The 25,093-nt window shown below is 39.1% G+C and overlaps 1 protein-coding gene across 3 annotated transcripts in view; it reads left to right on the top strand.

Moving 5' to 3' along the window:
- Nucleotides 1-25,093, top strand: part of RAPGEF6 (Rap guanine nucleotide exchange factor 6) — a 221,702-nt gene that overhangs the window by 115,656 nt on the left and 80,953 nt on the right. For all 3 annotated transcript variants that reach the window (XM_075541509.1, XM_075541508.1, XM_075541510.1), the window contains exons 7-11: nucleotides 1,096-1,227; nucleotides 17,937-18,114; nucleotides 20,667-20,803; nucleotides 22,976-23,134; nucleotides 23,729-23,881. In XM_075541509.1, the coding sequence (XP_075397624.1) occupies nucleotides 1,096-1,227; nucleotides 17,937-18,114; nucleotides 20,667-20,803; nucleotides 22,976-23,134; nucleotides 23,729-23,881 (759 nt within the window). The remainder of the gene's footprint in view (nucleotides 1-1,095; nucleotides 1,228-17,936; nucleotides 18,115-20,666; nucleotides 20,804-22,975; nucleotides 23,135-23,728; nucleotides 23,882-25,093) is intronic.

Below are 25,093 nucleotides of genomic sequence, written 5' to 3'. Positions count from 1 at the left end.
ATGTGTTTATATTTGTTGCAAAAAACTAAGAGACGCAGATAGTGAAACAATTGTTTGTCTTTGGGGAAGTGTTTATTCTGATCCTTTGCACTTACTTTAATTGGATTTGTTTTCTTGTTGAGTTTTAAGAATTCCTTGTGCATTTGGGATGCACAGGCTTATCAGATGTGTTTGCACATAAAATTTGCTCAGTTTACTTTCAGTTCACACTTTCTCCTACAACAGTATTTCCCAAAGTGGGCAAAAATACTGCCTCCAAGGGAGTTGCTGGAAGAATCTAGCAGAAGGCTTCAATAGCAGATACTGTACACATTATTCTGAGGAGCCCCAGTAGTGTAGTGGTGATGTGTTGGTCTGCTAACCATAAGACCAGCAATTTGAGACCTCCAGCCGCTTCTCAGGAGAAAGATGGAGCTTCCTGTTCGCATGAATATTTATAGTCTCCCTTGTCCAATAGGTTTCTATGAGTCAAAATCTACTCGAAAGCAGTGAGTTTTTTTTTAATACTTTATCCTGCATTACTGGCTAATTGCACAGACATTTTGAATTACCAGAGGAAACTGGGGACTTGGTTTCTTTTCTTTTTTTTCTGAAAAGGAGGCAGTAGGCCAAATAAATTTGGGAGTCTGTTTTGTAGAGTACTCTGTAGGGTCTCCATGTAACCATGGATCCTCCCTATTAGACCTTAGAATTTAAATTTCGTCCCTTTAATAATAACCATTAACTTGTCAGCATCCTCTGTAAGAAGAAAAACTATTTCTTCAAGAAAACCTAAAGAATCTTTTGACCTTTTAGCTCTCCTGCTCAAATTACCTAGCCTACCATTATTAGAAAGGCATGCTTATGACCTGGTTTCTTTATGTATAGAGTTTTTGTTTTTAAATTGTGGTAAAATAAAATGTAAAATCTTCTGATCCAACGTATTACACTTAGTTCTTATCCTAAAATATTTTTGCTAAAAAGATTCTAACAGGTTAGAAATGAGGTTTTACAATAATGTGCATAAAAATTTATTGTAGAAATTTCAGTTCATCACATATTCTAGAAAGCTAAAATTTGATATTTTGAGTAATTTGAATTATTTTTCTTTTTTAGCTTCCTGCTGATCTTACCAAGATGCACCTCACAGATAACCCTCATCCACAGGTGACCCATGTGTCTTCCAGTCAGTCTGGGTGTAGCATCGCCAGTGACTCTGGGAGCAGCAGTTTATCTGATATCTATCAGGTAATAACTCAGGATTTGTGTGGTGCATGTGACTTTTTTCCCTTTCTTTTTAAACATACCGCATACATTCGAATATAAGCCAACCTGAATATCAACTGAGCCACTTGATTTTACCACAAAAACTGCATTAAAAATGTGCTAGAGAAAAAAGTGTGCTAAAAAAAGTCGGCTTATACACGAGTATATACAGTATTTATTTTAAAACTAAACATTTCAGTGGAGCATTCTTATCACATTGCCACAAATAGGTGACTCTGAAAATAAATACAATGTAAACAGAAGTATTAGTAAATCATATGTAATGTTCTTCCCAAGGCTCTGAATCAGTGTTCTGGGAAATCAGTGTTCAATGTTGTTTGGAGTTCTGTTGGCTCAACTGTTAAGTAAACAGCAACTTACCAAAAGGTTAAAGGTTAGGACCTGCCCAGTAACTGCAGAGAAAGATAGATCAATTTCTGAAAAGCCTGGGAAAGTCTACTCTCTCATATGGGGCCAACTGTGAGTTCAAATCAGCCCCTTGACACCTAAAAATATAGAATCACAAAAGATACCGTATCACTGAAAGGAGCTAGCTCCTTGAAGTTCCTGGGTAAGTCAAACAGTATTGCTATTCGGGCTCCAGCTCACCACCTCCACCCCCCTACACACAACACAGGTTTATTCCAAACAAAACATGTTTTAACTTGCAATCAGTGAATGGCTACATACAAATTCTCAACACATCTCGTCTTGTGAGGGTACCTTGAAAACAAATGTCCAGTCAAAGCAGTGGCTTCCAAGGATACTTGCTGGGCTAATGAAATTCAACAGAGAGCGGCCAGCTGTCAGCTCGGAAAGTGGTGATGGATTTTTCAGGGACTCGCAAGGCATCATCTGGGTAGATTTTATCAACTACATACAGTAATCGCAGGGGTCTGCGGGGAACAAGATTTAAGAACTCTGGCACTGGGTTGGTGAGAAGAAGGCCGGGAAAGTTGCTCCAAGGAGACATGTGTTCCAACTCCGGACAATGTGCCTGTTAATTCCTCCGTGGTGATAAGGGTTTCACTGGGCCATCACATTCCATCCACCGTCCTCGGCAGATTCTGTTCCCTGAACTCAAGGAGCATTGCAAAGAAACACAATTTTGAGTCCCTTGAGGCTACCCAACCTGCCTTTTGTCACGATGTAAATCAGAGTACAGAATTAATCGGAGAAGGGTGGAGTTAGAAACACTGCTTTCCAAAGAATATGGACCTACATGAAAGATCACAGTAGTTCACAATTTGATATTTTGTTTAATAGAGATTTCTGCTTTTGTAGCAATACTTCTTGACTTTCCCTTGTATGTACATGTGACTTTTTCACCCCACCAAGTATCTTGTGCTTTTGGGTCTTAGATAGTCACACTTTTTTTTTTCAATAAGGATATGAAATTCACGTCTTTGTTTAAAATATACTTCATAAACTGTTTCTAACTTGCCAGCTTAACTAAAGAAATTATCTGCCTTTTATGGTTGATTAAGTATGCTGCAACAATGTGTGGATATAGTATTCGTTTTAGTTTCTATTCTCCAGGTAACTTGATATATGCTACTTGCTTTGGTAAAACAAAATTAGTAAAAAGTTAAACAACTGAATGAAAACTTATTTATTTAAAATGTTGAATTTTTATTATTACTATATAAACCTACGAGTAGACATGATAGAGAAAATTAGGGTTGCCGTTATACAAGGGGCCTCAAAAAGTTCATAGAAAACACAGAATTAAAAAATCATGGAATTTTCACTTGAACTTTAATACCCTTCCTATTGTCCGCATTCTTTTATTTTGATATGACAGAGTTTAGTGGGTGTATTTATGAACTTCTCTATTACTAAAACCCCAACAGAATTAATTACAAACTGAGTTTTTCAGTGGCAATAAAAAAAGGATGCAAAGAGAATTGTCACTTAATTCTGCTGAGATTGGACCTAGGTTTGGTTCTGTCCATTGCAGAGTTTTAAGCCTGTGGTCGTGGACTGCTGTGATAGCGCCTGTAGTGGGACATCTAGGGAACAGTTTCCGGAGTCCAATTCCTTTTGTCCAGTTGATTGTGTCAGATACCATGACATAAAACAGCTTTAACAAAATGACTAGTGAATACACAATACTGCACAGGTTGCTTTGTTTAGGAACTCAGCTGTGCTGTGTATTCCAGGACTATCCAGTTTCTATTATACTTCATAATTTAAAATATGGACCCCCATCTCATTTAACATTTTCTCATAGCTACATAAAAACAAAAAATAGGCACACTTAATTTTGATAGTATATTTTATTTAACCCAATATATCCAACATGCTGTCATTGTAGCTTGCAATCAATGTTAAGATTATATGATGCAGAACTGCACAGTGTTTCTTTGTGGAATGTACATAAGTATTCTGTGAGTCAAAGCCGACACACTAGCAACTAGCCACAGCAAATCAATTTTTTAACTGAGTTGATTTTATTTCATTTGTCCCAAACTGTAATATTTGATATTAAAAGAAACAAATAAAACCTCAATATCATCCAGTCACTTCTGACTCTTAGCAACCCAATAGTGTTGGGTAGAACTGCTGCCCCTGTGAGTTTACGGGAGCAGAAAGCCTCATCTTTCTTCCAGTGAGCAGCTGGTGGTTTTGAGCTGCTGGCCTTGTGGTTAGCAGCCCAGCTCATACCACTATGCCATCAATGCCACCAATATTTGATATCGTCATCATATACTTTATAGTATTTATTAAAATAACAACTAAAAATTAAGCTTCTTGTTTATTTAAGCTTCTTTTTACAAGCCTACCTAACCTAGGCTTAGCTTCCAGAGCAGAAAGAACACATTTATGGAAAGACTAGTGTCACAAAATGACACTAGTAACATACCAAAGTCAGCTTCTCATTTCTCACAAAAACGTCCCATAGTCATGTAAGTTGCTAAGAATGTGAGTATTTACTGAATTCAGTTATTCCAACTTACTAATTACCTTATGAAGAACCAAATTAAATGTCTTGCTATAAAATTTTACAATCACTTAGAGGCCATACATAATTGTCGAAAGTACAGTCTTAAGTATTTTCAAACTTCAAAAGGAAATAGACACTGGTCTGTGTACATATATTTATATGTTGAGTATCAGGGTAGCAGGTGGACATTGGACTCTACTCAAGTCCTCCCTTAATACAGGAACACTTTGTTCTAATAACCTGGTGATGTTCACCTTCCCGACACAATTGCTGAAGACAAAATGGGTGTATACGCTAATCTGGTGAAGAAAGCTGGTGGTGCCAGGCTATTAGAAGATATAGTGTCTGGGTCTTACCGACTTGAAGTTAAACAAGTGGCCATCTAACAGGGAAGCAACAAAGCCCACATAGAAGAAGTACACCAGCCTGTGTGATCACGAGGTGTCAGTGGGATCAGGTATCAAGCAGTCAACAGAAGACCCAAACAAACAACCATGTCAATGTGAACAAGGTCAGGCTGGAGTGGAGACCCAAAGCCCTTCTGTAGACAATTGGACATATCCTGTCACAGAACAGCCTCAAGGAAGAGAAGAGCCAGCCAGGCACAGCATAACACACACCAATGAAATACACAACATTCCTCTAGTTCGTCAATGTTTCCTCCCTTCTCCACCCCTCCCCCATTATCATGACCCATTTCTTTCTTTTTTTTTTTTTTGACCTATTTCTATTTACAATTCTGACTAGACCAGAGCATGTACACTGATAACATAAGAGCTCTGGACACACAGAATCCAGGACAGATAAATCCCTCAGGAGCAGTAATGGGAGTAGCAATACCATGAAGGTAGGGGGAAGGTAGTAGAAGAAAGGGGGAACCAATTCAGATGATTGACATATTAAACACCCACCTCCCAGTGGAGAGGACGAACAACAGAAACATGGGTGAAAGGAGACAGCACACTGTGTAAGATAAGAAAATATAATTTATCAAGGGGTTATGAGGGTGGGGAAGGGAGTTAAAAAGAGGAGCTGATAGCAAGGACTTAAGTAGAAAGAAAATGTTTTGAAAAGTATGATGGCAACTTATATACAAATGTGCTTGATAGGATTGATGCATGGATTGGTGAAAGAGCCCCCGATAAAATGATTTTTTTAAGTTCATAGAGTATTAAGTTAAAAGTAAAAAAATGAAAGGAAAAAGTATGGAAAAAATAAAAGAATATACTGAACAGCAAAAGGAAGAGGCACAGAATAATAATATCAGATTGTAAATTGTGTGTCCCCACATATATTTTCCATACTTGAGATTTGAAATTAAAATCCATGGATAAGGTAGATAACAAACAAACTGCGATGGTTTCCAATCAGATTCTCAATCATTAAACAAAGGGGGAAATGGTGGCTTAGAGTCCTGGGTCTTTGCCTTGCCCTCACAGTATCTTTGTAGTAGTACCTATCAAGGCTGCAATATACCTATTAGTTACAAATGTACCTGTAATTAAATTATCAGTGTTGTAAGCTTTGCCACAACAGTTGAAGTGGTTTGTGCAGTTAGCTTAATTTTAGCCTTTGAGATATTTTGAAAGTGCACCTTAGCCCCAATAACCTGTAATATGATAGCAGTGTTTTGAGCAATAATGCAGCTACTTTTCAGTTGGAGGAGAAAGAAAAAGACATCCTTATAGCAATTCATCCTAACAGGAAAACAGCTTATACTGTTTGATACAGCCAAATATGCCTCTTTGCTTTCCTGCGTTTCCTTCCTGAGAGTTTTCTCCTTTAAAAGTAAAACCCTTATCTACTGAATACTGAATAATGGTGTAGAGGCCACAGCGGACGTCCTACAGCATGAGTAGAGAAGAGACTCCAACTCTGCACCAGCCGATTGCCACAGACCCCCTCTCTGTCCTTCTTCACCCCTTTCTGACAGCTGGCTTCGCTCATCAATTGCAGCGGCCTCACAGAATCCACAGGCAATACGTATGCGAGATTATCAGTGTTGTGTTGTTTTAATTAATGTTCTTACCTTTCCAGGATCTACTATCCAATGCAGTAGCTACACAGTACTCACAGACAGAATTTATGATGAAAGGGCAGATTAAGGAAGTTAACAAGTTGTAATGCCAATGAGAAATTCTCAGAATAGTTGTTTATCAGGACATTACAAAGTTATGTCATGTATAAATCTATTAGGAAAGCTAAACAAAAAAATATTTTCACCATTTGGTCTTGAATTCAGAACTGTACTCTATGTATACAAGTATAAAATATATACCCCTTCTCCTAACCTATGATCCATCTTATTATCTGATACCATTTTATAACATTGGAAAAAATGGACCATCCTATTTTGTCCAGTAATATGATGTATGTCTGGCAGTAATAAACACCGAAATGTGAGGCAAGAATAATGCTGACTGTTAACTTGGCTGGGTCATAATTCTCAGCAGTTTGGTAAGAATGTAATGATGTAATTTAACAGCTATTAAATGCTCAGAGGGGCATACCACTCAGCTGTAAACCTCAACCCAAAGACCTTTAGCACACGCTCCCTAAATTAAGTGCCCAAGAGATAGCTCACTCTAGGAAGCCTCAGTCCAAAGGCACTCAGGTCCACTTCCCTAGGCCAGCACATCCTACTTCCTCAGTGAAGTGCCCTGAGGCACCCCACTGCATAAGCAGCCTGCTGCACAGAAGCGCTCAGCTTTGCTTACTCTGTGGGTGGAAAAGACCAGCAAACACTCTGTTCTATGCTTCAGCTTGTGGTTCTGCTATTCCTCCTCTGGTTTGTCTTCTAGATCCAGAAAGTTCGCTTTGTAGGGTAGCTAGTCCAGAGGATACGCTCCATTCCTGACTTGTACTGGTAATGAGACCCCTCCTCCTGCTTTTCCCAGAGCTCATTTTATACACAGCAAGATGACACTCCAGAGGATCCTGTTCAAAATTACTCATAGATGATACCTATCAGTATCTTCCCCCAGCTTTTTACCAGACCCATGCAGGAAAAAGGCCGTTTGTGGGGAGATACAGACTTTGAATAGAAGAGCCACATTAAAGAATTCTCTGCCCCTGCAGAGGTAAATTAGGGAAAGTCACTATAAACACATTAACGATAACACCCTTTGGTCCATAGCAGTGCCTCTTTGCACCCAACAGCTAATTTTTTTCCGGTTCTCCCTCAGTTTTCCTGTCTTGGTCTTCGCCTTCATGGGCCAGGTAGCCCACCTACTTTTCTGTCTCAAGGTCTCCAGCATCTGCTGCCTCTTTCACTTAAAACAGGGATCTTGCACACAATTCACTGGTGGCTATTCTTTCTTGATGGTGGCCGGATTCTCTCCTCCCGAGTCTGAGATGCCTCATTCTTATACCAGCCATTCCCTTGTATTAGTGTTTTACATGTAATTTAAATGGTCCAACCCAGTCACTTGGTGGGAATATAAAGACATGGATTGAAAGCCCCTCCAAGTAATTACATTTCACCCCTATGCCCAAACTTCATTTATCATTGTTTGAAAAAAGAAAGCCAAAAAAAAAATTGCAGGTAATGGGTTCCATTGTGAATGCTTCCGCATTAAATTTCACTAAAAGTATGTGTGACCAGGTCAGAGTGTTCTTAGATACATAAAAGTACCATGAACTGCCAAAAGAACAAACACATCTTCTTTGGAAGTACAGCCAGAATGCCCCTTAGAGGCCAGGATAGTGAGACTTCATCGGATATACTTTGGACATGTTATTAGGAGAGATCAGTTCCTGGAGAAGGACGTTGTGCTCGGTAAAGTTGGAGGGCAGAGAATAAGAGGAAGGCCCTCAATCAATACTATGAATGATACAGTGGCTACAACAATGGGCACAAACATAAGAACAATTTTAAGGACGATGCAGGACTGGGCAGTATGTCATTCTCTTGTACGCAGTGTCACTGTTTGTTTGTAGGTTTCGAAGACTAACTTTACAGGAGTAGAAAGCCTCATCTTTCTCCCATATAATTCCTTGGGTCTTCGTAAAAACAAGGGACCCAAAGCCCATCTGTAGTCAACTGGACATCCCTTTACAGAAAGGTCTCGGGGAGAGATGAACCAGTCAGGGTGGAGTGTAGCAATGATGGAACAGACAACTTTCCTCTAGTTCTTAAATGCTTCCTCTCCCCACTCTCATAATCCCAGTTCTCCCTTACAAATCCGGCTAGACCAGAGGATGTACACTGGTACAGATAGGAACTGGAAACACAGGGAATCCAGGGCAGATGATCCCTTCAGGACCAGTGGTGAGAGTGGCGATATCAGGAAGGTGGAGTGAAGGTGGGATAGAAAGGGGGAACCGATCACAAGGATCTCCATGTTACCCCCACCCTGGGCGACAGACAACAGAAAACTGGGTGAAAGGAGACATCATAAAGTGTGAGACATGACAAAATAACAATAATTTTTAAATTATCACAGGATTATGAGGGAGGAGGGGCGGGGAGCAAGGGGAAAAAATGAAGAGCTGATACCAAGGACTCAAGTAGAAAGCAAATGTTTTGAGAATGATGATGGCAACAAATGTACAAATGTGCTTGACACGATGGATGGATGGATTGTGATAAGAGTTGTACAAGCACCCCATAAAATGATTTTTTTAAATAAGTATTATTTATGTGCCACATGATGTGCTACTGAAATAAAGTTTAAGGTTTTCCTTGTTTGTTTTTTTAATCTAAAAAACCCCCAAAAAATAACTCACTATTACTTAGTGGTAAGGCATAACAGTTGAACTGTAGTCTACTGGAGCAATGAAACCTACAATTTTCCTTTGGTTAACATTACTTTTTCCACACTATGCTTTTTATTGTAGTTACTTGTAAACTTGATATTTTTTCCTCAGAGTAAATTTATAGATGGTAGGTAAATTTATGCCTTATTTTTGTATCCTGTAAAACAAATGGACACATTAGCACCTAGGAAATCATCTAGTGTTTTTGTTTTGTTTTTAATTGAATTATATTTGAAAGTATAGCCATTACTGTTTTCCAATGAAAAAGCAGAAACTACCAACTCAAACCAAAAACTCACTGTGATTGAGTCAATGCCTACTCATAGCAACCCTTTTAACTGCTCCTGCAGTTTCCAGAGACTAACTCTTTACAGGTGTAGAAGGCCTCATCTTACTCCCAGAGCCACAGGTGGTTTCAAACTGCTGACCTTGTGGTTAGCAACCCAATGGGTAATCACTGCCACCACAGAGGCTTTACTTTTCCTACCTGCTTACTTTCTTATGGTGATTGGGAAATAGGATCACTTGTACAGTGTAAATTTCCAGTATTCTTGTCCCAAGTAGAAACAAAGGAAACATGAAAGCAAAGTAGCCCGTGGGAAATACTGCACTGAAGTACTAAAAATAGAGGTACAGAAAGAAACAGCACTGGAAATATAAGATTCTGGCTTACATTTGCTCTAAATATGAAAATGTGTTTTAGTAAGTTTGGAAAACTTGTAATTCCAGCCTGTCGTAACCCTTCACTGTAGTGTCATGTTTTATCTAGATGAAAACAGGAAGCGGATATCCTTTGGTGGTTTATTTGGGGAAAGCCAAGTCATCAGAAAATCACGTCAGACTGTCTGCCTCACTAAACTGTATTTACACATATGCACATAGATGCACTTGTACTGCAGAGAAGGAACAATGCAAGAAGTCTAATATTTTATTTTGCTTGTTTTATTGGCTCTTTCACCAAAATATTTTTCCCTCTGTGGGCTTAACTCATTAACTATTCTCAGAGCCTGCTTATTCTAGGTGATAAAAGTGATTGAAAGCTCAGGGTTCAGATTTCCTGTGCCTCACACTTTAATGAATGTTAAATATCTTTAAACCTGAATTTTTGGGTACTGTTTCTTTTTTCTTTCTTTCTTTCTTTGGGAGGTTTACCATTTTTAGATAGCCTTACTTAAGACTGAGGCTTTAACGTTTTTCACCCATACTTTTCCTTTGCTCATTTTGGTAGTTTCTGTTGCTTGCTCTTCAAGTTCACTTATTTTTTCTACAGTTTATATTCCTGTATTAAAATTTCCCATTTGATTATTTAATTTTGTTTATATTTTCTTTTAATCCCCAAGCATTGATTTTTTTTAATAAGTGTGGACAGTTCTTATCTCTCAATTTCCCCGCTCATTTCTGATTTCTGGGTGTCTCTCCATTGCTTGATATTTCTCCTGATTTGCATTATGTTCAGTACTTCTTCTCATGTCTAGTAAGTTTTTATTTTAAGCTGGACTTTAAGAACTGGTTTGCCTTAGTTTGGTGAAGGAATTAGACTTTGGACGATGTTATTATTGCTAAGTACCAATCATATTGAGCCTATGTATAATAGACCCAAACACTGCCCAGTCCTGGGCCATCCTCCCAACTGTTTTGCTTGAGCTCATTGTTGTAGCCCATGTATTGACCCACCTCCTGAGTATCTTCCTCTGTTTCACTGCCTTTCTACTTTCTAGAGTATGATATCCTTTCCCAGGGCCTAGTCTCTCCTGGTAACATGTCCAGTGTCATGGCATCCTTGCTTCTAAGGTATAGTCTTTGCTGTGCGTCTTCCAAGACGAGTCTCAGATGCATCTCTTCAACTTTCACATGTATTATGAAGCAATTAAGAATACTATGGCAGAAAAAGAAAAGACTTACCAGTACAGAGTCCTAACAGGACAGCTGCTAGAAATCCAAACAAGCTCTCTCCATCTCTGGGTCCCCTGTGCACTGTATCAGTGCTGGGTGCCACAGCTGCCTGGCGCAGGGGGCTTCCCCGGGGGACCTGCGCTCAGCCGCGGTGCAGTGTTTTGGGGCAGGTGCAGTGGATCAGTCAGAAGAGAGGCTGGTAGGGCGTCTGATCACCTCTCGGTATCACATTCGCTCTGGGAAGGCCGGCTGTCCTGGCTTTAGAGCACGCTGGGTTTAATGAAACCACCGAGAAATTGGTTAATGTGTAAGTGCTCTTTCCAGGTGAAAACTACTCATTTATTTTGTTGTTGTTTTCTTTGAAGGTAAGGAAGGGTGGGGAAACTTGGCTTTTTCACTTTAACAATTAAGTTCCATTTATGATGAAGATTTGATTACAAGCAATACCACTAATAAGTTGAAGTTGTCAGAAACCAAGACAGATGTCTTGAAATAAGTGGATCACATTTGGGTACAATGTTGATGTTCAGAATAAAACCTTACAACATCTACAACAAAAAGAATACTATGGCTTGGCTCAAGCCTCCTAGTGCACTTCAGCACTTCGAAAGAGGTCTTATGTAGCACATTCACCCAGAGAAGTGTGCATAATTTGATATTTTGACTGCTGCTCCCATGAGCATTGGTTGTGAATCCCAAGCAAGATAAAATCCTTGACATCAATCTTCTCGCCATTTATCATGATGTTACTTGTTGGTCCAGTTGTTAAGGATTTTTATTTTATTATTTCTTTACACTGAGCTGTAATCTATATTGAAGGCTGCAGTCCTTGATTTCAGCAAGCAAGGTTGTGTCATCTGCATATTGCAAGTTGTTAATAAACCTACTTCCAGTCCTGATTCCATATTCTTCTTTATATTATCCAGCATCTCTGGTTATTTGCTCAGCATACAGATTGAATTAGGAAGACCAAAGAACAGTTGGTACCTATGAATGTTGAGGGACAAAGTTCAGCCAGAATGCTCCTTAGAAACAAGGATTCTTGCAAGACTTCTAATATACTTCAGACATGCCATATAGGGACCAGCCCCTGGAGATGGGATATTGTGGTCAGTAAAGTTCAAGTTTAGTGAAAAAGGAACCTTGCCAGTATAGTTAAACATTGGGTTTTTAACCACAAGATTAGCAGTTTGAAACCAACAACTTCTCCACAGGAGAGAGATGAGGCTTTCGACTCCTGCAAAGAGTTACAGTCTCAGAAACTCACAAGGTTGTCCTGTTAGGTCACTGTGTGAGACTTGGTTGTCTAAAAACAAAACACCTTTATACAAGGAAGAACTTTACATCAAGAAGCAACTTAACATCAAGAAGATGGCCCAGCTCAGGCTAGCTCAAGTCCATAGGTCTATTGCCAGCCACGGCCCTCTTCAGACTCATCTAACTGCAGGCTGATGATGCTGAAAGGGGAAGCAGGGAGATCCTAGTTCAGTGTGTGACAAGTTACATGAATCCACCATCAGTGGAAACATGACAGGGTACCAGCAGGTCAGTCACCTCACCTGCGGTCACCCCTGAAGGCAGATAGAGTGCCAGCAGGTAGGAAGGCAAAGGGGCAAAGAGAAACCATTCCCTGTGCCTCTCCTATACAGAAGACCATAAACCCCAGGGAGGTCTCATCAGTCTACCACATGATTGACACCCCCCACCCCCGCCCCCTATCTCCAAATAGGTACAGTCAAGCTGACAAAGTCTAGCTGCTACAGTCACATCAACTTGATGGCAGGGAGGTGGTTGTGGTTTTTGTTTTCTTTTTCAGTGAGTAAAAGGAAACTATCATTGAAATGGTTTGCCACAGCAGTGGCAACAACAGGCTCAAACTTCACTTGTGAAGATGGGACAGGACCTGGCCCTATTGGTCCTGTTATATGAGTTGAAACTGACTGAATGGCACCTAACAGCAAAAACATAAGACCCTTAAAAGTCAGCTGGTCTAAGACAAATCGCAACTTGGCTGATTTAATTTGGATTATTGTTAACCAGCTTGCATCTCTACAGAAATCCCAAAGGAAGTATAAATACAGTTTTACAAAACAAATCAGAACTTTTTGTCGCAGCTATCAGAGCTCTACTACTCTGCCGTCAAGTCAGTTCCGACTCAGGGTAACCCTATAGCACAGAGCAGAGGGCTTCTGAGACTAACTTTGTCCTGGTCAGAGGCCCAGCTTGAATAAATAAAAGCCACAAATAATGCTTTATTAACCCACAGAGAAAATAGAAGCAACTCTGACCCCCGCATACTGCACTCTTTCCAATATGTCTCCCTGATCCACAGGATCTCTCACTCATTTCTCCCTCTTTTGTTTTCTGTTACATGCACTGTGTTCTTCCTGTGTCTTGCATTTTCCATTTCTGTAGCCTTGTTGCGTATGAACATGGATTCTCTCATGAGTTGTCCTTTTGTTGCTCTATATCTGTGAGTCTTTTAGTCTGCCTTTTCTGTTCAATTTCTTCCTCCCTACTCTCTTTTTTCTCTACCTCTTGGTTCTATTGCCTTTTAACCACAGAAAGCCTTTTTCTTGGGGCTGTGTTCTGCTCGGCATCCCTCTGCTCACCTCCAGTTCCAATTTTAAAATTTCAGGGAAAGGCCTTTCTTTTATACCTTCGCTTACAAGGAACAGCAATGCCCCTAAAGAAGGAAGACATTCTTCTTAACTTTTTTTTAAATTGGGAGTTAATACATATATCATTTCCTTAGTTCAGTCACATTAAGTAGTATTGTACACTTGCTACAACAGTCAATTTCTGAACAGTCTTTTCCTTCCTGGACTCCTTGACATCATCTCCCGTGTACATACACACACACCTTACTACCCCCACTGTACGTACCCCTTCCACCCTCCATCCTGCCCACCCAAAACCCCTTATTCTACTTCCTGTCCTCATAGGTTCATCAATCCTGGGTCTCATATACCGAAAAACAAAAAATTCAAGAGGGTGATCCACAATGAATTAACACATGAGATAGACCCCAGTATAAACAAAAAAACAGGAAATATTGAAAACCTGATGAGGTGCAGTGTGCATCAGAGGGGCTCGGGGCGTGGGGAATCAACTGACAAGGTTTCAACCATTCAAGTCAGACTTAGCCCTTTGATTTTCTATGGTCATCTCTCCAATGCCCTCTAGTAACCACTTTCCTCCCATCCCTCTATTATGGATAGAGAGAGATCACCGGAGCCTTATTTCCTATGTAGTTTCCACAAATGTATTTTGGACTATCACTGTCCTCCATAACCTTCTACAAACCGGATTCTCACAATAGACTCTGATACGAATCCCTCCTTCAACTTTGGATTATATGATTTAAAATCTTCCAGTGACTGATGATGATGTGCTCCTTCCATGTGGACTTACTTGACATCTCACTTAGGTGGCTGCTTTTTTAGAGATAAGCCTTTAAACCCCAGATGCTATTTTATCTGTTAGTTGCTTTTTTCACTACATTTTGCTATAGCACCCATATTTTCTGTGTTCCCTTCCTGAGGGCAGGTATCAAGCAGGATGTAAGAACTCGTTTTTGTAGCTAGGATTTAGTTCAAGCCCCAAACTCATTCCTGAATCTATGTATGTTTGTTTATCTGCCTTGGACTCCCTTTCAAAACCTCCTTGTTAAGATGTTAATTATCAGCCCCTCAGTACTGTCTTCGATTAACACCTGGTACTTATTTTTTAAAGCCCTATTGAGCGAGGGATATTAAGCCAATTGATACCTGAATTATGCACTTGTACAGAATCAGTCCTTTAGTGGTTGGATGCTATTTACACAAACAATGGAGGTTAATTGTCAGGGAACATTTACAATAACAATCATTGATAATGTCAGTCACAGAATAATGCATATCTTAATACAGCATATAGGGTATTGATATAACAAGAACATGTTTGTATGCCAACCAACAGTTCAACAGTCTTAATTCAGCTATTTTCCACTTCCCCAGACACCATATATTTTTCCGACTTCATTCTTCAGGTTACAAGTGTATCCGAGCTAGAGACCAGTTAACCCAGTGAATTTTCTGCAGAGGATTAGTGACACGGCCTCTGGAGCTTGCTGTGTACCTTGAAGATCTAGATTCAATGTCCCAGCATTCCATAGCATAGCACCCAGCCTGGGGTCCCAGGATACACCCAAAGGCCCTGTTTGTTGTGGCTATTCAGCATATACCACCAGGGATACTTTCACCCTTGGGTCCCCAAAAGCATTTTCAGTCATTCTTCCCCCCAACTGAAGGTTGGTCCTCCCCCTTTTTCCTACTGACAATCATGCATTTGTGTTCCCCCAGACATGATTGCTCTCCTGACTTGATTTTCCCATCAGGATCCCTCATCCCTCTGATAGGGCTGTCTCCATGTCTGAAGACCTCATCATAGCTTTGCAGGACAGCCACTCAGTAGATAACATCCCCTTCCCTTCTTTCCCTTCCCTTGACGGTTTGATCCCAACTGAAGTGAGGCACCCTCTGCAAGTGACCTCCAGACTACTCAGCTAGAGAAGATGGTGTATGGTTAATTGGTGCCAGTCGGGCTCTCTGCCTGGGTGTCTCGCCCATGGGGCCAGCAGACTGGGTGCCCTGCAAGCCTGAGCTTGTGCCCATCCTGCTCCTTGTTCCTACAATATTGGACTCACACAATATTTGTCCTTGTGTGATTGAAAGCTTCACTTGCATATTGTCTTCCAGATTCCTGCAAGTTTTTAGGTGTTTAATAGTTTCATCGCTGTTTTTTAGGGATGTATCTTATTCCATTGTGTATATGCACCACAGTTTTTCTATCCAATCTTCTACTGATGGAAATTTAAGCTGTTTCCAACTTCTTGTTATTGTCAACTGTGCTGTGATGAACATGGGGGAGCATGCATCTGCTCATGATCTGTTTCTTATTTCTTTGGGATATGTGCCCAGTCATGGTATTTCAGTTGCCATCTGTTTTAGGTATCGCCATATCGCCTCCCACGGTGGCTGCACATATTTATAAGTCCACACCAGCAGTGCATAAGAGTTCCAATCCCACCACACACTCTCCAGCATTTGTCCTCAGATTTTTAAACTTTGTGCTATACTTATGGGTATTAGGTGGTATTTCATGGTTCTTTGACTTGCACTTCCCAGATGGCTAGTGAATGCGGTAATTTCCTCATGTTTATTAGCCATTCAAGTGTATGGTCTGTTTGTGAATGGTCTGTGCCAGGTGGGTCCTTTGCCCACCTAGAAGGAGGACATCTTTTGGGTGGACATTGTCCATCTAGCAGAAGAATTAAATATTTTGATGAAGACTTTTTTGTTTTTCATAATACTAATATTTGAGTGCCTTTTATTAATGATTATGTTAGTATAATCCAAATTAAGACAATTTTATTTTCCAAAATATGGATATTTTCTATAAATATTTTAATATGCCATTTTTATAATATTTTCTTTACAAGTATCAAAGTTAAAATATAATTTTAACTTTGTGGTTGTAATTAAAATTTTATTTTTAAAATTGATTACAATAATCCTATCTCTTTGCACAATATATGAGATCCACCATAAGGTATTAGCAAGTAGTGAGAATTCAGATGTTTAGGATGGATCTATTTGAGCACTTTTCAGACTTACTCTCACCTTTTTTCTTCTTTCGTAATTTGCATGGTTATTACCCTATTGAAGTGGAGGGATGGCCCCTAAGGATTCACAGCACCCCAGCACATAATCAGCACCTTATATTTTTGGCAGGAAGAAACTTTTTATAACTATAATTAATATCACTGTATTTTTGATATTATATGCAACACAGTGTGCAATAAACAGCATGAGGGTGGAGGGAGGCTGGCCATCTCTGACCTCCTCTGGCTTCCCTATTGCCACGAGGCAGAGCCCGGAACCCTTCTTTGCCCTCTTCAGACAGCACCCATTCCTTCCAGGGTGCTCAGCTTCTGCGCTAGGTTCAGTAATTTGCTGCAATGGCTATACTGAATTCACGGGCAATATTCAACAATGAAAGGGGTTTATTAGGAAAGTTGATAGGTTAGCATGGGTCGGGGTCAGCAAATAGTGAGGATACAGTTATTGGTCCACAGCAACCTTCTTAGCAAGCAGGCAAAGTCTGTTTGGTCATCAGCCTATCAGCCAGTGGTGGTCTCTTGGCCTTTGCCTCCATGGGCCCGGAATCCAGCCTGTCACTCTGACCTCGCATTTGCTTAGTCTCAGTGTTGTTCCTTCTGCTCTGTTTCGCAGTCTCCATGCCACAGTCTGTGGGGCATCTGTTTTTGGCATCCCCTGCCACTTCAGACAGACACATCTTGGACATGCTCATTAAATGATCCCAGGCCTTCTCTCTTTGGGTCAGATGACTCTTAAACACAGAGGAATGGCTTTGATGAAGGTGTGGTTTCTGCCTTTTAGATGACCATACTGAACTAAAGATGGTATCTTAAGTCATATCCTCTAGCAATGTAGTATTAAAGATGCCCCAATGAAACCAAGGGTATGACTTGGTTCACATCCTCTAGTGATCTCAGCACTTAATCCTACCTTAATCGTGTAACAGAGTAAAACAAACAAATGAAACGAACTCGCTGCTGTCACACTGATTCTGACTCATAGTGACCCTATAGGACAGGGTAGAACTGCCCCTGTAGGTTTCGGAGACTCTACGGTACTAAAAAGTCTAGTCTGGTAATTTTCAGCTGCTGACCTTGTAGTTAGCAGCCCAATGCCCAGGGCTTCCATTAGAGTATGCCCTCCAAAATGGTATCATATAGCCACAGGCAGAGTCCAGAATTCTAACACATCACAAAAGGAATTTTGGCTCGATGGGCCATATTGTTGACTGCATCTTAGCCTCTTTGTAACATTTGGTTGAGAGGGATAAACAAATCGAGCCATTACTGTCAAGTCCATGGCACCCCCATTTGAGTCCGTTGGACTTCATTTCACCCGGTTTTCCTGGCTATGGCCTTTTGGAAGCAGGTCACCCCGCCTTTATCCTAAGGAGTCTCTGGATACAAATTTGTAGGACATGAAATGATGCATGGTTAAATTTCTTTCCGTAGGCTACAGAGAGTGAGGTAGGAGATGTAGATCTGACTCGTCTTCCTGAAGGACCTGTTGATTCTGAGGATGAAGAAGAAGAAGATGAAGAGATTGATCGAACAGATCCATTGCAGGGGCGAGATCTTGTTCGAGAGTGTCTTGAAAAAGAACCTGCAGACAAAACTGATGATGACATTGGTAAGAAATACATTTGTTTGCATAAAGAATTTGATGCCCTAATGTATGTCTTAGCTACCAATTGCTGCATAACAAATTACTTAGTGACTTAAAACAGCAAACACTTAAATATCTTGAAGATTCTCTTGGTTAGAAATGTATAAGTGGGGTAGCCAGTGCTCCTGTCTTGTGGTTGCCTATTGTGTGGTAGTCAGAATATGAGCAGCAGCTGCAGTCATCTGAGAATGGGCCGAGGGTCTACTTATAAGATTGCCGTTCACCTGGGTTTGGGCACAAGTTCCTTGCCACGTGAGTACCTCGATAGGTGATTATTGTGCAAGTGATCTAAGGAGGATTAATGTCGTGGGTGCTAACATCAGGAGTGGCATTCAGCCAGTGATGCTCTATTTTATGTCACAGAACAAGCTTAGTAACCTGAAGTCAGAAACCACGTGAAAACACAAGTTAAATTAGGAGACAGGTCATTGGAGACTGCCTGGCTCTCATATCTGTAAAGCAAACCTTTTATTCAGTAATTCACAAGGCAGTATAGCACTTTCCATTATCTATGAAGTAGTTTTTTTAATTTCAAGGAATGCCAAAAAAGTATGTTTTTTATTACCTTAGTTTGAACATGTGGTTTTTGAAATGTTTGGTTAGAACTATGAATTTTCCTTCATTTTTTAAAGCATTTTATTGGGGGCTTGAATAACTCTTATCACGATCCATACATACATCCATTGTGTGAAGGACATTGAATTTTCCTTTATACAGTATCTAATAGAACTAACTATTGTCCTTTGTTTAGGATGTTACTGATACTGAGGATACTAGTAGATTCTTTAAGGAACAAAGATTACTTAGTATCATTATACCGTATATACTTGAGTATAAGCTGACCCTAATATCAGCCAAGGCACCTAATTTTACCACAAACACTGCATTAAAAATGTGTTGGAAAATTCGGCTTATATACGAGTATATCTGGTATACTGTTCTAATTCTATTAGGATGCCATCCCAATGTATAACTACTTAGGCCAGGGTCTCTATCACACTATTCATACTAGTGTTAATCATATTTGAAGATGGGTGATATTAATAATGCTATTAATAATGTGAGTGAAGGAATATTCTAAAGACCGACATCGTTAATAAATCAATTTAGATGTAAATTTGTAATTAAGAAATGGAAAGTGCATTTTTATCGATAAGAAATTATATACTATGCTGTTTTAACAGAACTTTTCTAAAAATGGTTTTATTGATATAAAATGCACATATCATACACTTACATTGTTAAGTTGCTTTTAGAAAGGTTTGTATCTACGTCATTGCACTCAGTTCTGGTGCTCCCTTCCGCCTTCTACATTCATTATTTGCTTCCCAATTTTCTTCACCCTTCCCTCTCCCCATCCCTGATAAGCCATTGCAAAACATTTTTTTTTTATGTAGCATGATTACTTCTCAGCTAGTTGAAATCAATTTAGTAGCAGTGAGAATATGCATCTCTTGTAGCCCACAGCTTTCACATATATATTCAAATAAATAAGCTCAAACTCAACTGCCATCAGATCAGTTCTGACATAGCAACCCTACAGAACAGAGTAGAATTGCCCCTGTCTGTGTCCAAGACTTTGTCTTTACAGTGCCGTGTCTGTAAATCTTAACAGTCATAGAAAGTCTCATGTTTCTCCCACAAAGCAGCTTGTGATTTCCAACTGCTGACCTTGCAGTTAGTCACTCAATACATAACCCTGTATGCCACCAAGGCCCCTTTCATGTACCCTATATACTCGAGTGTGAGCCAACCTGAATATCAGCCAGGCACCTAATTTTACCACAAAACTGCAGTAAAAATGTGCTGAAAAACCCGGCTTATACATAAGTGTATATACCTTTCATATATTTATTTTCATTACTCATGGAGATGCCCCAAGGAATAACCTAAGGTAAGTTATTTGCTGATTACGTTAAACCCTGTTTATCTTGTACTCTCTTGTGGACAATTAGTAATATCTAATTCATGCTTGTTATCTCTTAATTATTCACAATCATTAATAGGGTTGTTTTTTTTTTTTAAAAACTCTAGCTCATTGACAACTAGACTAATGGGTTAATCTATTAGATCAAAGGGCATTTGACCTAGTCGCCATGAGGTAACATCTCAGGCTAGGAAAATTGATAAGCTCTGTAATGTAGACTAGTAAACTCCAAGGTCAGCACTTTGAAGCCACCAGCCGCTCTGAGGGAGAATGACCGGGCTCCCTACTCCCATCGAGTTACAATCTCAGAAGCCCACGGGGCAGTTCTACCCTGTCATGAGGGTCTCTATGCGTCTGAAACAATGACATTTTGAAGATTGAACCTGAATAGTTTCTTGGTTCTCTTCCACTATACCCATCTTTATATATGAGTTTGAATAAATGTATAAATTATATAACTGATAAAAATTGCACTTATTTTTCTACATGGCAATCATTTTTCTGCAGCAGCATACATTCTTAAGCTATTTGGTATTGAATTCTAGGATTCATTTGTTATGTTAAAGTAGAATTTCTTATTCACCTCTAGAACAATTATTGGAGTTTATGCATCAGCTCCCTGCTTTTGCGAACATGACCATGTCTGTAAGGAGAGAACTCTGCTCAGTGATGATCTTCGAAGTGGTAGAGCAGGCTGGAGCTATTATTCTTGAAGACGGGGAAGAGGTAACTTAGCAAATAAATATTGCATGTTGTCTACTATGAAACTAATTTTAGAGTATTTTGCTTTCTAAATATTTTATAAATCTTAATTTGAAATTGCATGAATGCTGAGTTTGAGATAATTAGGATTTCTGAAAGATAAGGGTTTTTGTTGTTTTATTTTATTTACTTTGCTGTAATTTTTATTTTCTAGCAATAGATGCTCAATGAATAATATTCACTGAAACAGTTTATTTCACTTTTCAGATTGGGGTGTAAGGGTTTTATTATTATATTTATGTGTTTATGTCATTATTAAAATTTTTATCAAGTATGTATTCATTTAATGACATATTTTATCAAAGAAGGATGAAAACATATTGGAACCCATTCTTCTTAGTGAACTGCAACCAATTGAAGCATAACTGGAAATTCTTTTTTCAAAAATACTGAGTATTAACTTAGATAGGTAGAGAGAGAATGCAGAAAGATTGAAAGATATTACTGCTGTTGGAAAATTTCACTATATTTCTTATAAAGTGGTAAAGATTAGAAATATTTGATGGACGGACTGTGAAGGCAGAGACTTTGCCTCAAATTTTAGTTTTAATGCCTTCTACCCACATCGTTGAAAGCATCTGAAATATCTAAGCATATAGGAGATGGTTTTAAAAAGTGTTTGATGAACCAGTAAATATATTAACTTTTAGTCTCCACTCTGCACTCACCCACATTTTCAATGATACGATTTTTTTGTTTCTTGATGCTTGATACCTGATCCCTTCGACAGCTCGTGGTCACACGGACTGGTGTGTTTCTTCCATGTGGGCTTTGTTGCTTATGAGCTAGATGGCCACTTGTTTATCTTCGAGCCTTTAAGACCCCAGACGCTATTTCTTTTGATAGCTGGACACCATCAGCTTTTTTCACCATATTTGCTTATGCACACGTGTGTCTTCATTGATCGTATCAGGGAGGTGGGCATCCATTGATATGATTTTTAGTTTTTTGATGTCTGATAACTGGTCCCTTCTGCACCTTGTGGTCAGACAGGTAGCCAACCGGACACCCCTTACTGAAGGGTTGTGGGGAGGAGATGAACCAGGCAGGGTACAGGGTAGCAATGATAAAACATAACTTTCCTCTAGTTCTTAAATACTTCCTCCCCCCCACTATCATGATCCCAATTCTACCTTACAAATCTGGCTAGACCAGAGGATGTACATAGGCACGGATAGCAACTGGAAACACAGGGAATGCAGGACAGATGAACTCCTCCAGGACCAGTGATGAGAGTGGCGATGCCTGGAGGGTGGAGAGAATGTGGGGTAAGAAGGGGAACTGATTACAAGAATCTACGTATAGCCTCCTCCCTGGGGGAGGGACAGCAGGGAAGAAGGCAGGAGGAGACGTCGGGCAGTGTAATATATGACAAAATAATAATTTATGAATGATGAAGGGTTCATGAGGTGGGGGGAGTGTGGAGGGAGGGGGGAAATGAGCAGCAGATAGTAAGGGTTCAGGTAAAAGGCAAATGTTTTGAGAATGATGGTGGCAACAAATGTACATATGTTCTTGACACAATGGATGGATGTATGGATTGTGATAAGAATTGTACAAGTCGCCAATAAAATGATTTAAAAAAATAAATATATTAACTTTTAAGAGCAGGGTAGTGTAACTTTTTCAACACTACAAAATAATATACCTAGTTCTGACTTAACAATATGGATAGGTCATTATGCAAAAGTGGAAGATGATGCATCATTACATAACTACCAAATGATATTAATACACAATTCTCAAACTACTGAGAATGGTCCAGCAAATGTGACATATAACCTTAGCCATTACAGCCAGTTTTACTCTCACCTCATACCTGTTTGTTACTGATGGTTATACATCTTGTATGCTTGAAAATGAAGTAGTAGATTCTTACTTTTGTTGTAAATGTAAAATCCCAGATAATGAGTCAATACATGACGAATAAGTATATATGCGTATTGGAAATAAACCAAGCTCCCTCCCACCCCCCTCCACACACAAATGTTTATTTTCTCTTAATTATCCATAGCTTTATCAGCAAGTATTTATTGAGTGACTACTCTGTTCCAGATATTGTTCGTAGTTTCTTTTTCATAGTTAATATAAAACTTGTTAAAAAGGATTCTTTAAATCTTTGGTTTTTTTCTTTAGCTTGATTCATGGTATGTTATTTTAAACGGCACTGTAGAAATCAGTCATTCAGATGGAAAAATTGAAAACCTCTTTATGGGAAATAGTTTTGGAATTACTCCCACTCTGGATAAACAGTACATGCATGGAGTTGTCAGAACTAAAATAGATGATTGTCAGGTAAGCTTATCTTTTTGGTTGCATACTCTTGTCTGTTCATTTATTTTAAAAATGGCTAAGCTGGGTTTTCCTTCCTAAAAGTAAAATAGTATATACATAAAATAGTATATAAGATGTCCCAAAACTTGCCTCTTCATAAAAAGTATATTTTTATATCCAATTCAAATATTTTTGGAATTTAGCAAACTATGTCTGTTACAAAGATACGTTTATAAAAGAAAATGTGCCAAAAAGATGTTGATTTGTTATATTTCTGTCTTTTAGCTCAGTTTTTTTGAAAATTAAAAAAATAAACGGGGGAAATAGGAACTGCTGGGTTGTTTCTAATTTAGTCTCGCCTCGTGTTTTCCTTGCATTGTATCAGTTTTGAGAGAAGTAAACGTTCACTTCTCCTTTTACTGCAGAATTCAAAACAGACTGGACATCTTTGCCCTTTTGAGTGTGAATTATATATTTCGTCTCATTTTGTTAAAGGGATTGAATAAAATAGAACTGATGCCACTTTATTTCTTACCTTTGTGCTCTGCCTTGGTGCATAGTGATATATTTATGTACTACAGGTTCCTTAATTGTCCCCATGTTGTTCTCGGACAGTTCGTCTGCATAGCTCAGCAGGATTATTGGAGAATTTTAAATCATGTGGAAAAAAATACTCATAAAGTTGAAGAAGAAGGAGAGATTGTTATGGTACATGAGCATCGAGAACTAGACCGCAGTGGAACCAGAAAGGGACACATTGTAATCAAGGTGAGTGATCTTCAGTTCTCACTCTTGTCATAGGAAAGGTTTCAACTTGCTTAAGAGACTTTGAACCACTTTTTGTGTGGTGCAGGACAATTCAAGTAAATGTGTTGGGTCATTTGCCTCTTCTTAATTGTTTTTTGTACATCTTGATGGACAGGTAACCTGTTGCCATTTAATATCAGTGTAGGTAGGATCCTATTTTAGAATTTACCAGTCAAGATTTTCCCTCAAATATGTTTTGTGATAATTGTCATTAAATTTATCAAAGCTTGCTATGTTTTGAAACAAAAGCTAATGAAAAGACTCGCTATGAGGCATAATGAATAATAGGTGAAGATGCCTAGTGTTTGCTGATGAATTTCCATGGCATTGCAGTAGGTGTTGGCTTTTCTCAAGCTTACTTTTCTTAACTAGCCCTGAAGGTGAGAAAGCAGGGTCTTACAAGGAGTAAATGAAGTAAATCAAAGTCTTAGCACGCGTAAAGTATGAATATTAAACACCATGTGATTTCCTCTTCTCGTTCCTTATTATTCTAGTTTATCTCAAAACCACTGGATATGAACTAGAGCAATTATAATTGAAAGAGAGGAAATAGATGCATGACTATTTCCTTTTCCAAGCCCATTTTGATTGCAAAATAAGGGAAAGTGTTATTATTAATTACAAGCGCAGCAGTTTAATAATATTAAGAGATAAAGCAGAGACATTATCTCAGTCTTGATGATTGATCTGTTCATCCTCAATTAAATGTAGGCTATTTCTCAAAACTTCTTTCTTTCTAAGCTGTGAAGTTCAAGCTTTGATGAGAGCGTAGATGGACTGCCATAATGTATATACTTTTGATTGTTTAAGTTACTTTGTATTGTTATGGGGTTCATGTTTTTGAATAGTTTATTACGTAGAGAAAAGTTGCAGCAGTGTAGAGAGCGTCTTCAACAGATGCCATTTCACTCCATTTGCTCTTCACCATTGGAAGGCAAGTTGCAGCTGTCATTCCTCATGACTCCTCAATATTCCAGTGTGGCCTAAAAACAAGAGCACATGCTGTTACAATTCTCATGGAGCCCTTCAAGTTAAAAAGCAAATCAAAGATAAAGCAATACCATTCCGCCTACAGACCTATTCAGAACTCAACAGCTGTCTTCCTTTCTCATCTAGAGACACGAGTTACCTTTATTTTTCAGGCCGCTGCACTCGAGTCGGGACGGTTCCTCC

Source organism: Tenrec ecaudatus, chromosome 2 (assembly GCF_050624435.1).
Source record: "Tenrec ecaudatus isolate mTenEca1 chromosome 2, mTenEca1.hap1, whole genome shotgun sequence".
Taxonomy (NCBI): Eukaryota; Metazoa; Chordata; class Mammalia; order Afrosoricida; family Tenrecidae; genus Tenrec; species Tenrec ecaudatus.
Note: the sequence above shows the minus strand (reverse complement) of the source record. Positions and strands in the feature narration are given on the sequence as shown.